The 16,813-nt window shown below is 32.0% G+C and overlaps 1 protein-coding gene and 1 long non-coding RNA gene across 3 annotated transcripts in view; both read left to right on the plus strand.

The window, feature by feature from the left end:
- The window catches only part of LOC149902902 (uncharacterized), a 43,616-nt gene that overhangs the window by 7,046 nt on the left and 19,757 nt on the right, over nt 1–16,813 (plus strand). The gene's annotated exons all lie outside the window — the stretch shown is intronic.
- Dcr-2 (Endoribonuclease Dcr-2) overlaps nt 1–16,813 on the plus strand; it is a 39,751-nt gene that overhangs the window by 3,181 nt on the left and 19,757 nt on the right. For both annotated transcript variants that reach the window (XM_090109168.1, XM_090109169.1), the window contains exons 3-24: nt 1,368–1,502; nt 1,931–2,058; nt 2,429–2,539; nt 3,068–3,245; nt 3,538–3,661; nt 4,124–4,316; nt 5,402–5,580; nt 5,789–5,925; nt 6,166–6,406; nt 7,054–7,172; nt 7,541–7,653; nt 8,913–9,015; nt 9,422–9,594; nt 9,921–10,036; nt 10,992–11,121; nt 11,442–11,725; nt 12,071–12,248; nt 12,615–12,700; nt 13,447–13,585; nt 14,337–14,551; nt 15,557–15,639; nt 15,899–15,995. In XM_090109168.1, the coding sequence (XP_089965294.1) occupies nt 1,379–1,502; nt 1,931–2,058; nt 2,429–2,539; nt 3,068–3,245; nt 3,538–3,661; nt 4,124–4,316; nt 5,402–5,580; nt 5,789–5,925; nt 6,166–6,406; nt 7,054–7,172; nt 7,541–7,653; nt 8,913–9,015; nt 9,422–9,594; nt 9,921–10,036; nt 10,992–11,121; nt 11,442–11,725; nt 12,071–12,248; nt 12,615–12,700; nt 13,447–13,585; nt 14,337–14,551; nt 15,557–15,639; nt 15,899–15,995 (3,251 nt within the window). In that variant the 5' untranslated portion in view covers nt 1,368–1,378. The remainder of the gene's footprint in view (nt 1–1,367; nt 1,503–1,930; nt 2,059–2,428; nt 2,540–3,067; nt 3,246–3,537; nt 3,662–4,123; nt 4,317–5,401; nt 5,581–5,788; nt 5,926–6,165; nt 6,407–7,053; nt 7,173–7,540; nt 7,654–8,912; nt 9,016–9,421; nt 9,595–9,920; nt 10,037–10,991; nt 11,122–11,441; nt 11,726–12,070; nt 12,249–12,614; nt 12,701–13,446; nt 13,586–14,336; nt 14,552–15,556; nt 15,640–15,898; nt 15,996–16,813) is intronic.

A 16,813-nucleotide genomic window follows, 5' to 3' on the forward strand; every position in this document is an offset into this window, starting at 1 on the left:
TAGCCACACCCTGGAAATTTTGAACTCTACTCAAAGCCACATAGGCCTGGCTCTTGGCAATTTTTTTTCCTAAAGATACCACTTCTTTTGCCACTGTGATCCATTACAATTTGTGCACGGTTACGGCCCAACTTAAAAGATGTCAAGGAGCAACAAACTTATAGATATCAATATGATGTAGGAATGTCTCGCTCACTTGAAAATATCACATGAAAATAAGAAACCGAAGTTAAAAATTTAAAAATTAAAAAGAAAAACCCAACGCAACGAAGGAAAAGGAATAAATAATAATTTTACAAACTTCCCGATGATCTTTAAAATTAAGTACCATTATAAAAAAAATATAATTGTATATGATATGATAATGATGGTATGGCAGCCCCGATGACTTTGTTTTTTTATTTTTATAAATATTTAAAATGGTATTTATTTTTAAAGATCTTCGGGAAGTTTGTAAAATTAGTGAAACTTTTATTACATCGTCTCAAACTTTTTGGTCTGTGTAGTGCATGTCGCGTGACGGTCGGCTGCCGAGTAGGTATAAAGCAGTATCGAAGTCATTATCGTACAAATACGATAATTTTGTGCCTAAGTTTCACTTTTACCGTGGTTTCATAAAACCACACAACATTTTTTCCTTTTTCTATGCACTTTTCTTCGTTGCGTTGAGTTTTTTTTTTATTTAATTTTTATTGCACGGTCTAAACGGTTTAGTTACTACGGCGTGAGACAGGAAAGATCTGAGCGCTGAGACAAACGTCAAAACGTAAAGGAATAGAATCCGCTATCGATACTAATGATTATTGTCTAAAAGCGTATGATGTTTTGATAAGGATTTGTTCACCTTACCAACGACGACGACGACCACGAACAAAATTTTCATCCAGTCGTAATTTAACAAAATTGTGCAAAACACAATTAAAAATAAATTATTAAAATTTCCTGTCGTTCTGGTGATTGGAATTTTTATTTTTGAGATCAACGAATGAAAAAATAGATTTTTCGTAGAAACGGTTATATATATTGTCAAAAACATCCATACAAGGAAGGAATTTATTTTTATTTTTTAGCTCAGTTTAGTAATAAATTTTACTAACAGTTCGTTTAATTATTTATGGTAGTACGTGTTTATTCAATAAAAGTTAAGTAGTAACTACCTACTATGCAGTCACTATTCCACGCGGACGAAGTCGCGGGCACAGCTAGTTTAGAAATATAAATAGAACTGCATTTATTTCTGGTCAATATAAGTGAATTTGTGATTTTTTTTCTTCCAGGACCTATGAAAATTTTCACCCTGTATATACAAACCTATATAACATTTCTTTTTTTATATTTTAATATAATAATTATGAAATATATTGAAGGTCTTTAAGATATGTCTAAAGAATATGAAATTGATTCCTACGATGATGACCCAAGTGAGATGCTACCTAGGCTGTATCAAACACAACTAGAAGAAATTGCAGTTAAAAAGAATACTATCATCCATTTGCCAACAGGTAATAATAAAAATCTATTGCAATCCATATATACTGTAAATATATGTTTCAGGACATTTTTCTCACACGGCACAATGTGATCCCATACTAGATATACCTACTCTTAATTGTGTTTATAAATAAAAGTTTAAATAACAAATTATGAAATTTTAAGAATATTTAAAGTGTTGAAGAATTCTTCATTTAAATCATAGAATTGCGTGAGTTTTTGAGCCATGGACATTAAAAAAATTATTCCTAATTGAACATTCAAGTCTTCAAAAATTTAATCAACTACCTGTGCCTAATTTTTCCCCTGTGACCTTAAGAGGTAAACACATGATGGATGTTTGTATTAATTACAGTAGATTTATTAGCAGAAATAGGTAAAATCTCATAGCAAATTCTAATATTATTAATGAAATAAAAGTGTCCTTATTTTATAACAGGATCTGGAAAAACGTTCATTGCTGTGAAATTAATCAAACGATTCATGAATGCCCTAAAAAAGCCATGGGGTGAGGGAGGAAAAAGGACTTTCTTTCTTGTAAACACTGTGCCCTTGGTGAACCAACAGGTACTGTAAATGTTTGAAGAACTTCTTTCGTGTTTTTCTTTGTGGGGTATATACAGGGTTTCTCAGTTATTGTGGATAATAGGGAGGGATGGTAGTCACCTATCCAAAAAATCTTATGCTTTTCAAGTCAATGTGTAAAAGAGAGACGAAAAGTTATTATTGCATTCAGCTTTAAAATAATGTACAGACATGGGTTGGTTTCTTCTTCTTTTATAATATGCATTCATAATAATAGTACAAATTTATTCATTGTACTTAAGAACCTTGATAAACATTGGTAACTGTTACAAGTTATAGTAGATGTTTTTGAGGAGAGATCTACTAGGAGAGCCTTATGAGTTTTACTTATGTGACTTGTTTTATTTTTCAGAAAGTAGTTATTCTAAGAATGTGCCCTTTGGAAGTGGGCGGCTATAGTGGTGAAGATAGGGTGGATTTCTGGAAAAAAGCCAAATGGGACAGTGAACTTTCCAAATATCATGTGAGTTTTATTACTTATTTATAATTTAATAACTCAGGCCCCGGAACCACAGACACAATAGAAAATCTATTGTGTTGTGGACCGATCGGGCCGCTTGGGGCTCAATGGGTTAATATACACACGATATCACGATGAGTAATATTATTAAAATGTGGAAATTTTACGAAATCGTCATGACTTGACACTATCACTAGCTATACTCTATTGACTATTGTCCTTAAGGTACTCAGAATTTATTTACTACTAGCTTCCGCCCGCGTGGTGTTTTGATAAAAGGTAGCCTATGTTCTTTCTCAGGGTCTAAAGATTGTCTGTGCCAAATTTCATCAAAATCGGTTGAGAGGTTTAAACGGGAAAGCGTAACAGACAGAGTTACTTTCGCATTTATAATATAGTAGGGATTATAAAATAATTGGTGAATGCACATTTATTATGGTAAAAAATGAATCCCTGTCTTACTACTCTACCAAAATTTGTTGTATAATCTGACATAATTTTATTTTATTCTAGAACTTTTATATGTTACAGGTTATTGTAATGACCACCCAAATATTGAATGATATGCTCACGCATCAGTACATAAGGATCCAAGATATAAACTTGATCATATTTGATGAATGCCATCATGCTGTGGAAGGACACCCAATGCGACAGATTATGAAGCATTTTGAAGCTTGTCCTACTAATGAACAGCCGAGAATTCTAGGTAAATATCTCTGCTATTGTTAAGCGAAAGTACATCTGTGTATCTCTTTTTTTTTACTCCGTTCCTAAGCTTTAGAGTAGTAAAATACCATAAAATGCGAGCGAAAGCGCGGGTGCAAAGGTTATATGAAATATGGCCATATCGCTTTTTCGTGATTTGTTACCGTATCTGTTGTTTCTGCAAATACATTTTCTTATTCAATGTTATTAAGAACGTGTTATTTTCATTAAATATTAAAATCATTCTCTATTTCATGTATATTTTTTATCCATTTATTAATTGATTCTTGTAGGTTTAACAGCAACTTTGTTGAATTCCAATGTCACATTGAATAAAGTTGAAAAAACTCTACAAGACCTCGAAACAACATTCCATGCCACAATCGCAACTGTAAATGACATGGGAGAGGTTTTAAAGTAAGTTTTTATTTCCTATTTTTTGTTGTATTTAATAATAATTAAGTGACTGTATATGGCAATTTCTTTTCTATACTAATAATATTATAAAGATGAAAGGTTTGTATGTATGTATGGTTTTCACGCATAAACTACTGGATCGATTTTGATGAAATTTGGCACAAACAATCTTTAGACCCTGAGAAAGAACATAGGCTTTTATTGCGAAATATGTACCACGGGTGAAGCCGGGGTGGACCGCTAGTATATTATAATTGCATGATTGTATTCTGATACAAGGAAAAGTTAAAAAAAAAACCAGCTTTTTCTTCATTTTTCGTGCTTACAAGTGAGAAGCTGACAGGTAATTGAAGTTATTAGAAGGAATAAATACAGATCACTGTAGTAGTTACTACCAAGTACTACTTTATTTTTTCTGTTCCTATAAAATTTTCTAATTCAAATATTATATCAACTTTTCAGATATTCAACAAACCCGGAAGAGAAGATAGTATATTACAAAGCTCCTACTTCTACAAGAGCTGTCTTAGATGCAAAGGCAATGTTAAATGAGCTGATAATTTTGATACGCAGCGTCAAATTACCTCAAATTCTTAAAAATTCATGTATGACATTGCGTGAGGATCAAATGGATATAACGAGCGATCCTAATAAGGTATTTTTTTAAATATTTTACGTAACGTATTTAGGTCTAAGTGAGCATCGTGAGTGAGGTCTACTGAGCACATGCTGTGACAGACAAAGGATTAAGGAACGTTATTTTTCTTTATCTAAAACACACATATAACGCACCCGGCTTCGCACGTGTGCAATGCTGATACTATACATGTAAACCTTCCTCTTCAATCACTATGTATTAAAAAATAGCATCAAAATCCGTTGCGTAGTTTCAAAGATATAAGCATACACAGGGACAGAGAAAGTGAATTTGTTTTATACTATGAACTGATGTACTATTAATTTTTGACGTGCCAACGTCTTATAATTCGAATGAGCCGGCTGCACGCACGAAAAAACATGACGCATGCGGCGTTACCTCGCTCTGAGGCGTTCCGTGTAAGGCTTGAAGTGCGAGCGAGAGCGCGGAACGAGCGACAAAGAAGCACAATCGGACGTTGTCATGTGCAACTATCGTCAGTAAACCGACTTTACAGACAACCAAATTTTTTGGCATACAATCACATGAGTAGCGTACACCCTTTTAAAATTTAGTATTCGCGACCCTAAAATAAGACAAAAAATTTACCCTTATTTACTTCCTATAGAGTCGGATAGTAAATTCGATAAATAGATTACCCGCTACATATTATAGTATACTAGCTTTCCACCCGCGGCTTCGCCCGCGTTGTCAAAGAAAAACCCGCATAGTTCCCGTTCCCGTGGGATTTCCGGGATAAAACCTATCCCATGTGTTTAATCCAAGTTACCCTCTATGTGTGTGCTTAATTTCATTGTAATCGGTTCAGCCCCCCTATACAAGGCTTTCTATTAGCGTAAAGTTCAATAGAATAGATTATGAATGTATGAGATTGACGTAATCAATCGTCGTCGTCGTCGTAATCAAACGTCAATCTCATATATTCATAATCTATTCTATTGAACTTTACGCTAATAGAAAGCCACTTGTCTAGGGGGGCAGTAGTTTTTACGTGAAAGAGTAACAAACATCCAAACATCCATACATCCATACTTACAAACTTTCGCCTTTATAATAGTATTAAGATTTTTTTATGTTCACAGATAATTAAAAAAGTTTCGAACATGGTACAGTCTATGATAAATCACCTAGAAGAAATGGGTGCGTATGGCGGTACAATTTGTGTGCTCGCTTATATTGTGCTTCTAGAGAGACTCAAACGGGTAGCCACGAGCAAGGAAGAGATGACGTTATATGCCTTCACTATTACACATTGTACAGAGTGAGTACATTAAAAAGTATTTTTTTTAATAATATGTTTTTTTTGTTGTTTTCACTAAACAGGATATAAATGTATATTTAAAGTCATAAATATTTGCTTAAAATAATAATATTATTTTATAATATGGTTTATTTAAGAAAAGAAGACTGATATATAAAATATTTTTTCTAATAATAATTGATAAATACATACTATGAATTAATTACAGAGTAAGAATGGTTCTATTGGATTCAATGCAGCATGACAAAGGATATGATAAAATCAGAATTCATTCATCTGATAAAATCAACTATTTATTAGATATTTTAAAGGAATACAATCCAATTATTATGAACAAAAATGGAGGTAAAAATTGTTGTTAACTTAAATTTATTTTTTATTTGGGGTGAGTCTTGATTCCATAATTCGTGTTTAATAATGTGACTATTATACCATAGTATTATTTGAGAGAACGAAATAATAATTAAAAAAAATAGTCCTATCAATATCGTTAATAATAGTTTTGGATTAGAATGAATTTTTAATGTTGAATAATTTGTATATTTTCTGAGAACTTGTTATCTCACTTGTCTTGCATTGTTTCAGTCTTACTAAAAATTAACAAGTTTAAAAAAACTCTATCGGCTATAATCTTTACTCAAGAGAGATTTACATCAAAGATTTTGTATAATTTATTGAACGATGTGATCGACGCTAACCCAGAGGAGTTTGGCCATTTGAAACATGACTTTGTTGTGGGATTTAATGTGAACCCTTACAATAATACTCGTGAACAGTATTACACTAAGAAAATGAGTCACCAAGCATTGCTGAAATTCAAAAATTGGTGAGCAATTGTTCTGTGTTTTATCTATTTTTAATCTTTTATAGATGTATTTGTTCTAAGAGATAGGGATGAATTGAAAACATTGTTTCTTTTTCTAAATAATTACAATTTTTTTATTTATTTCTCTGCAGAAAAAAACCCTGCAAATTTTTGTGACGATAAAATTAGATAATTTTATTTCGTTTTATCCGTAAAATTTCACCCTTCGCCTACAAAGGTTTCGCTTCGAAAACAAACACCTTTATTATTTTTATGATATAACTAGATTTCCGCCCGCGGCTTCGCCCGCGTTTGCAAAGGAAAACCCGCATAGTTCCCGTTCCCGTGGGATTTCCGGGATAAAAACTATCCTATGTGTTAATCCAAGTTACCCTCTATATGTGTGCTAAATTTCATTGTAATCGGTTCAGTAGTTTTTACGTGAAAGAGTAACAAACATCCATACATCCATACATCCATACATCCTTACAAACTTTCGCCTTTATAAGGCGCATTGAGAGTAAAATTTCAAGGTCGCGTCAGGGCAATACCGTCACGTCATGGAGTAAGGCGACGATGTTGTTATCTCTAAATCTTGTCAAAACAAGTTTCCCTTCTGACACTGACACTGACTTTTTTTAATAATTATTTATTTATTTATGTTTCAGCGATTTGAACTGTTTAATATCAACAAGAGTTATCGAAGAAGGTGTGGATGTACCGCAATGCCATTTGATTGTGAGATACGATCCACCACTTGATTACAGATCATATATACAAAGCAAAGGTTTGTAAATACAATAAAAAATATATTTATTTGCTCTTAGTAAGGTATAGGTATAGGTACAATATTTTTTATCACATATAAATTGTTAAAGGCGTCCAGTTTAGTTTTTAATGGTTACATATTATTATTATTGGTTATAATATTATTATTGGTATATATTAATGGTAACATAACCTAATAATACTAGATGTCGAAACAGCTAAATTTCTTGGGGTAATTTATGATAAACACTGTAACTGGAAGTCGCATATTGATATGGTCTGCACGAAGCTTGATAAATTTGAAAACCCGCCTTTAGATCTTACTTAGATCTGGCCATCAAAAAATAAATGTATCACATTTTGATATATTTTTTTTCTAATTCCTAGGCCGTGCTAGAAGCAGGGAATCTAATTTTATCCTCATGGTTAATATTGAAGATCAAAACTCATTTGTAGAACGCTACATAGCTTTCCAAAATATAGAGAAACGTGTTCATCAGGTTTGTATTTCATTTATTGTTCCTATTTTTCTTTTTCACAAGTCATAAATATTATTTTTTTGAAGTAAACTAGTTTCTATTAAATTTTTTTTTTGCAAAAAAATCTATACATTAAGTTCACTACCTGACCTAGACCGATAATGTATTGAAAGTAGGGATGTAACGATACCGATACTGATACCGATATATCGGCCGATATATCGGCAAGCCGATATATCGGTATCGCCGATAATAAATCAACCGATACCGATATTTTTTTATTAAATTATTTCTTTTCTTTTATGTTTTTGCATTGTATTCATTCATATTGTTTTATTTATGTTTCTGTAATAGTGTTAAGGAAAAGCGGAACCTCCTGACACAAGCATTTTATTTGCTTACTAGGAGTGTTCCAATCACAAATTTGTTTATGTAAAGGAAAGAAATAAAAAATTTTGATTTTTTTTAATTTTTAACGTGATAACGTTTTTAAAATCGTTTTAGTCGGGTGACATGTTCATAAACTTGTGTCACACCAAAACCTCACGAGCGCGATCGCAGGTATAACGAGAGAGAGACGGACCGATCTCCCGTTTCATCTCGAGCGCTGCCACTGCATTATGTTATCACGTAAACATCTCGATCGTATACCTACTTTACAAACAACCAATTTTTTTGATATCAAATAATTCAAAAATCCGCGCCCAATGAACGATGCGGGAGGCCCCCCGCGCGTGCGCACTTTGTTTTCTGAAAAAACTCTACCAATTATAGTAAACTTTTATTAGGTACCTACTGATTGTATGTGTATTACTTAAAGTTTAACTGACTTCGTAAAATAATAATACTAAAATAAATGGTTTTGTTGTTTTTGAATTTGGCATTTTTATTTAAAAGAATACGATTAACAGTTGTCTCTGTTAAATGTTGGTAACTTTTATGCATAATTCACTATTTATTTTTCTACCAAGCCATCGATATCGGTATCGGTATCGGTATCGCCGATACATTACTACAAATATCGGTATCGGTATCGTATCGGCAAAATCATGTATCGTTACATCCCTAATTGAAAGGATTCCTAAAACAATAAATATATTTAGAATAAGTAGTATACATCGTTTTCTTTTATATCATAGGATATCCTATAATACACTGAGATACAGTTAAAAATATATGACTAAAAAGAGAGATTGTTTTTTTTCTTTGCTATAAAGGCAATGAGCGAAGTTGTCAGTGTCGATTAATAAAAAAAAAATGTTAACTTTATTTATTTACAGTTATTAATGGGTAATACGTCGGATCGCGCTGCGCCAACCGAAGACGACATTCAGGAAAAACTATATAATGACGAAATACCACCATTTGTTACTGACAATGGAAGTAAGTTATTTTTGGTCTATATTACATAAAATTTTCAAATTTTATCTATAGAAATTAATAACAAGAACATATGTTTTTGGCTATAGTTATTGTAACTGCTTGTTTATGACTACAATTCTTGAAAATACGGGCACTTTTACCATACAAAATAATAAGATATTTTTAATAAGGATTGCTAGTAAATGATCACATTTTCAGTTAAACATAAACAAACACAAAAACTTACTCTATTATTATGTTAAATGAATATACTAATTGATACACAGCAGGAGCCACATTCATATACAAGCTGTACCTACATATTTATTATGACAATGAAGTTTTATTTTTAACTAGTGGTCCGCCCCGGCTTCGCCCGTGGTACCTACTATATTAAGATTATTTAATTAACAAATATTATTACTAGTTCGGCTATACTCGTCGTCCGCTATCAGTCTCCTCAGTCGGTACTGTTCAGTGTTGCCGCACGACATGTACACGCTTATAACGCCGATGTGGATATTAGAAAAGCTTGAAAATGAACGATGCTTTGTCACAATAATGATGCCAATTGCGTGCCCCATCAAAAAACCCATACCGGTAATTATTTATTTTTTTGTATCGTTGGTTCATTAATGTTTTAATATGGAAAGTATAGCTTGATTTGATTAATATGATTGCATTTGTATTATAATTGACAATTTTTTACAATTTTAAGCTTGCATACATACTTTAATATTTTTTTTTCAAAATATTCAGGTTGCATGCATCTTTTTTTGTACAAAATTCTTGTTTTTTTTAGAATTTTGAGATATGTATTTTGTGGCTTTTTTTTAATTTTGAGATTAATTAGTGTTAATTTTGGAAAATTATTCCACACGAATAAAGCGTAGAAATAGTATAGACTTTAAATTGTTATATTTCAGGGCGATGCATTCAACAACATTAAATCTGCGAAAAGGTCTGCGGCACTCAATGCATGTGTTCAGTTATATAATATCGGGGAATTGGAACAAGATACGATGTTGCCGAGGAAATATGGGTTAGTATATACTTTACTTTAAATATAAATTTTATTGTTGTAAATATAAGAATATAATATAATGAGAGATATAATATATATCTGTAACACAAGTATTTTATACTTATCGCGTAATCAGTCTCTTCACAAATGTTAATCATAAGCTTATAGATTTAACAATGTAGTGTTAGTTATATTTGTATGTTTCTTTTATCTATTTTTATTTGATTGTAATAAAATGATATTTCTCCGTAAGTGATTAAAATGTAATCTTTTGAGAAATAAATGTCTTTAAAAGTAACCGTAAGTACAAAAGTGTGATGAGTACAAAAAAAAAGACGGGTTGCACATTATAGTTGTAAAATACCCGTTAGCTACCGTTATTTAACTAAATTTTTGGTTAGCTACCCATAAAGTGCGGTAAATAACGGTTAGTTATCCGACTGCGACCTATAAAAATGGTACTGTGTTTTGTTTTTTTGTAAGTCACTTAACGTAAACTAAACACAATTTAAGTACTTATCTAAAATATTCATACTACAAACCTATACCTATAATAAATAACATAACACAAACGACTCATACCTACCTACTATACATATTGATTAAAATAGATTCTTTAATCATTGCAACATAATAATTATGAAATGAATAGCTTAAAAACGATAACCTTTCATCATCTCATGCTGCCGGCGCGCAACCTCCCCCCGCCCCCGGTTATTAACTTAATTAACCGTTAATAACGAAAAATGCATTTTTAACCGCACGGTTAAAATCGTTAATAACCGGCTTTACATCTATGGTTGCACTCCGGGAGTGCCGGCAGAAGTGAAAACTTGATTATTGTGTCTTACGAATGGAATATAAGGGCTTAAAAAAATCCGTCTTACGCTTTTTCGATCAGGCCACGTGTCCTGACGCGAGTTTAAGATTTATACCCAACGCCGCTAAAGAAGTTTTCACTTCAATATTTTAGTACAATTAACTTCGAACAAGAAGATGTCAGACAATGTTTCCCCAACTGGCCGTGGGATGAACCAGAACCTGAATGCCCGAACACTTCCCCCCCGGGTTCTAAGGGAAGAGTGAGGAAACACAAGAAATTGGTTCGTATACTTAGAAAATAAAATAGTAATTATTTTTATAACCAAAAAATTTTACCGCCTTCAAATTACCTGTTCGAAAGTTTTGAGATGATGTCCAAAAAAAATACAGTTGAAATAAGAAAGTCTTTTTTTGAAGTCTATTAAAATAATGTTTAATTAACAAGGAACAAAAATAAATTTCAATTTCCAATACACTCGTTGTTTGTTTTGACAATTCTAAAGTTCTTCTGAGGGAAGTCAATTTGAATAAATATTTTTTTTAGAATTTATTAGTTGTAATTTAATAAATTGGTACCTTAATATAAATGTATTTTTTACAGTATCCCAGCTGTCTAAGTGGCAAGGAATTCCACGATGGCACACACACATTTTACTTGCATTTGATCAAATTCGACACAGCCTTTGAGAAACCGACGACGTCCCGCGAGAGAGCGTTGTACAATCTTCTCAAAATGGACGAGGGATACGGTTTCTTGACAATGAAGCCGTTGCCAAAATTGTGCAGTTTTCCACTATTTTTGACAGTCGGAGAAGTAAAAACTTCTATAGAAATGAACTACGCTGTCGTTGAATTGAATGTACCGCTGTTTGAGTTGGTCAGGCAGTAAGTATTTGATTATGTTACGGTTTGTTAAGCTAGAATTTAGAATTGATGTTATAGAATACCTATATTGAATTTAGTGTATTATTAATATTGATAACTGTAAAATATCTACTTATCAAGAGTGAAAAAAAAAAAACAAAAATCGTAATTGGCTTAGTAATATTTTTTTGTATTCTCCAATAATATTTAGTTTAGAATATAGTGATAGTCATTGGTATTTATGTTTCGATCTTGGCCTATGTTGCAGCTAACATTTAAAATTTATATTTTATAAGGTTTTCATTATGATGAGAACTTTCTAAATATCTATTAACAATTTACTAAAACACTCTTTATTATCAACAGGTTCCATTTCTTCATATTTGATCAAGTGCTCGAGATAGCCAAAAAGTTCATAGTGTTCGATGGAACAATAAATGGGTTATATGTTGTTCCGGTGTGCAATAAGGGTGGCTTCGAAATAGATTGGGACGTTATGAAGACATATACGGAAATTAAACCAGTCGTTGTTCCCACTTTGAAGGTGAATATAATGTTTTAATTAAATATGTTGTAATATAAAATATGTTACTGATAATATAATATTTATTATGACCTACATTGTAAAAACTAAACTAACTTTAGTAAGATTAAAACTTTTTGCCCGCGTCGCTTGAAGGAAAGCCTACAGTTTCCGTTCCCATAAGATTTTCGAGATAATAACTATCCTATGTCCTTTCTCGAGTTTCATAGTATTAAATTTTATCTTAATCGGTTCAGTAGTTGAAGCGTGAAGAAGAGACAGAGAGTTAGGATAACCGAATGAATATTAAAATCTCAATAAAAAATTTTTTTTATGATTTTTACTTTCCTACACTTTGCGTTAAATAAAATATTTTAAACTTAACAGGAGCGAAGATCGGTCAAGGTTACTCGAGAAACATATCAAAATACAGTGGTCACTCCGTGGTATAGAGTGACTGTTATACCGGATAGGTAAGAAATATTTTTATTTTACATATTAATTTCTATAAAAATCTCGAAAAAGATGAGGTAATGCTTTATTTAAAGGCAATATGTCTACTTGTTAATTAATATGTAGTAAATACATAATAATAAGTCGTAAAATGTAATATAGCACGACTTTGACTTTGTAACACATTTTTTATTATGCACTAGATTTCCGCCCGCGGCTTCGCCCGCGTTTTCAAAGGAAAACCCGCATAGTTCCCGTTCCCGTTGGATTTCCGGGATAAAACCTATCCTATGTGTTAATCACAGTTACCCTCTATGTGTGTGCTAAATTTCATTGTAATCGGTTCAGTAGTTTTTACGTGAAAGAGTAACAAACATCCATACATCCATACATCCATACTTACAAACTTTCGCCTTTATAATAGTACTAGATTTTATTTTATATCCTTTACTAAAATTTTGTGCAAAAGCAAACTGTGTCAAAGATCAAATCTGCAATATATTATAACTAGGTTTCCGCCCGCGGCTACGCCCGCGCAGTCAAAGAAAAACCCGCATAGGGGTTGCGTAATTTTCCCGGGATAAAAAGTAGCCTATGTCCTTTCTCGGGTATCAAAATATCTCCATACCAAATTTCATGGAAATTGGTTCAGTAGTTTAGGCGTGATTGAGTAACAGACAGACAGACAGAGTTACTTTCGCATTTATAATATTATAGTATGATAATAAAATTAATTATAGTATTTAAATTTCATTGGCTTATTTAGATACATAGTATCAGATGTTCTCGAATACATGACGCCAAGTTCTCGATTCGATGACGATTCGTTCACGTCGTTTGCTGATTATTATGTGAACAAATACAATCTAGATATAGAGGGACCGCCTGATCAACCTCTATTGGAGGTAAGATACTTACAATTTATTGAAGTAAAAACTTCTTTAGCGGCGTTGAGCACTTTTTCTGTAATGGGTATAAAATCGTAAACTCGCGTCAGGACACGTGACCTGATCGAAAAAGCGTAAGACGGATACCATTCCAAAATATCAAACATGCTCAACGTTAATAATCAAGTTTTCACTTCTGCCGGCACTCCCGGAGTGCAACCCGTGTTTTATTTTTCAGGAATTATTTTAAACTTAATATGGAAATAAAATGTTTAATATGAATAAACGGATTTAAAACACGATTTAAATTATTTATTAAATAGTACGGGTTACCTTACACTGAACTAAATATTAACCTATACCCGTATAGTTGTATCAGTTATATTTTTTTGCCCTTTTTAGATGGTTTGGCGTGAATTCGATATTTTTTTTTTTTTTTTGCCCATGGAGTGTATATTTGTTGTTATAATTGAGTTTTTTTGAAGTGAAAACTTCTCTAGCGGCGTTGAGCACTTTTTCTGTAATGGGTATAAAATCTTAATCTCGCGTCAGGACACGTGACCTGATCGAAAAAGCGTAAGACGGATACCATTCCAAAATATCAAACATGCTCAATGTTAATAATCAAGTTTTCACTTCTGCCGGCACTCCCGGAGTGCAACCCGTCCTTTTTTTTTGCCCATGGAGTGTATATTTTTTGTTATAATTGAGTTTTTTTTGTTTGCTTACGCAAACGCTAACGTTTAGTACTAAAATGATTAACTTGCAGGTGCGCAGTATAACAAGCAGAATGAACTGCCTAATGCCAAGGGCTCCTACTATAAAAGCGTTCACAGAGAAGCAATGCAAGCTGGTCTCTCTAGCTCAAGGAGATGATAAGCCCAAGGGTTTCAATGAAATCTTCATACCGGAATTCTGCATACATTACGATTATCCCGGCGTTCTTTGGTACAAGGCTGTTATGTTGCCAAGCGTTGTGCATAGGTGAGTTGGTTTTGTGCTAGGTGTAATTATAAATAAATAATAAATATTATAGGACATTATTATTACACAAATTGACCTAGTCCCACAGTAAGCTCAATTAAGGCTTGTGTTGTGGGTACTAGGCGACGATAAATATAATATTTAATAAATACATATATAGATAGCACCCAGACCCAAGAACAAATAATTGAGTTCAACACACAAATATTTGCCCTGACCGGGGATCGAACCCGGGACCGTCGGCTCAGTAGGCGGTTACTTTACCACTGCGCCAACCGCGTCGTCAATTGCAGTTAAAATGTTTGAAAAATTTTGTTGAATTAAAAAAATATGAAGCGCGAGGCGGTATTCGTTAGCTCAGGATTCAAATCCGGGCAGGATTAGGTATACAATAAATGTCTGTACTTTAAAAACTATTATATAATATGTATTTAGTTGTTTGTAAAAATTGGTTAACACACTTTATTGCTACTAAAATGACATGATATAACTAATTTTTAATGATAAAATTATGATTAATTCATGGAGACCTGTCTCTTATTATCGCTTCGTATAGATAAGTATACTCATATAGATGCTGTTTTTGTATGTAATGCTTATAATTTCTATAAGTAAGTGCATTTGCGAACATCCCGGAGGCAATGCAGTAGCAATACCAAATTTTGATATGTTTTATTATACAGAGCGATTTTTTTATCTTTAAAATAATCTCATCTGACTCATATATTTAAAGTTGTTGTTTATTTTTCAATATAACAAAAAAAAAATACTGTATCGATTAGTTTTGTTATAAGTTATCATTTTAAGTCTTGTCTTATCCAGATTTACTCATATTATTTAGCAATACTGCTAGCATTGCATTTTTAATAACTTCTATAACAGTTAATCATTTGCAAATTCATCGATTTTATTCTTCATAATATACTTTTGTATTTAATCATGTCTTTCGGGACATTTTTGTTCATCATTAACAACTAATAAAAATATAATATATTTTCAACACAGAGTAACTATGCTATTGGCAGCACATGAATTGCGTGCGGAAATTGCGAATGCGACCAATTACGGTCAACCCAATTTACAAAAAGGTAAAAAATTGTTTTTAACTATGTACTAACCAAAAAAAAAACATTAAAATATTAATATATTTTGCTTGTAACATTCAATAAGTATTTGTTTGAGCTTTCAACTATTTATATGGTAATATTTCATTGCAAAAATAAACATTACGCTTTATATCCATCAATATACTAATACATATGCGAATGTCTATTTGTAACATTAAAACGTCTAACTCGCACTTGACCGATTTATTATTTTTTTTATGAGTGTATTTTTTTTATTTAGGTGAAGAATGGCTCCCATTAGAAGCCAACTTGAAAGTAGCTATGAAAAGTTTGCTGTCACAAGTTGAAGAGCCTGCATCAAATAATAGTATTGACAGGTATATAAAACTTAACATTTGGATAAAAATTATATTGCATAAATATATAAAAGATTTAAAGAAAAAAACCTTCGCATCATTCCCTGTATCCAACCTGGATAATTGAAAATCTTCATCTCTTTCGGCTTTATGTGCTTATAGGTATTACTATTTATTTTATTTAAAAAGTAAAAAATGCCCTAAGATGTCATTGGCAAAAAAAAACATTTTTTTAACCCATATGGATATTACTATTTATTTTATTTAAAAAGTAAAAAATGCCCTTAGATGTCATTGGCAAAAAAAAAACATTTTTTTAACCCATATGGATAAAGTTGGTTTTTCTAACCGAGGGGACTGGATATCTCTATGAACAAAGTACGCATTGCTTAGCAGAGCATGATTATTTATTTAGAAATTGGTCCATTTTTCACATTTCTTGTAAGGATTTAATGTGAATGAGGTTGTAGCAAATCTGAAATCATCAAATGTTATCAGAATGGAATGGAAGCTTGATCTTGCTTGAATTTCATAAACACATACATCTTTTTTTATATTGCATCGCATATTCTGTGGAAAAGTATGGCTAGTATGTACCTAATCAAAATAGATGAATGGTTTGAATGGATTTTTACGAAAGATATAGAAAAGCCATGATATTGTAAAATGTTACGAACGTTAACGATGATTGGTTTAAAAATTAACACATAATCTATAGAATTTTTATTCGCTTTCCATATGACGAATTTTAAAGCAATCTTTACGCATATAAGTGCTATTTAAATAAAGCTTGAAATCTCATATCAGAAGACGCGAGGAATAATTAAATATTGGCTAAA

This window comes from Colias eurytheme, chromosome 14 (assembly GCF_061535395.1).
Source record: "Colias eurytheme isolate Ceu_HAF_F1 chromosome 14, ilColEury1 Martin Lab GWU primary, whole genome shotgun sequence".
Taxonomy (NCBI): Eukaryota; Metazoa; Arthropoda; class Insecta; order Lepidoptera; family Pieridae; genus Colias; species Colias eurytheme.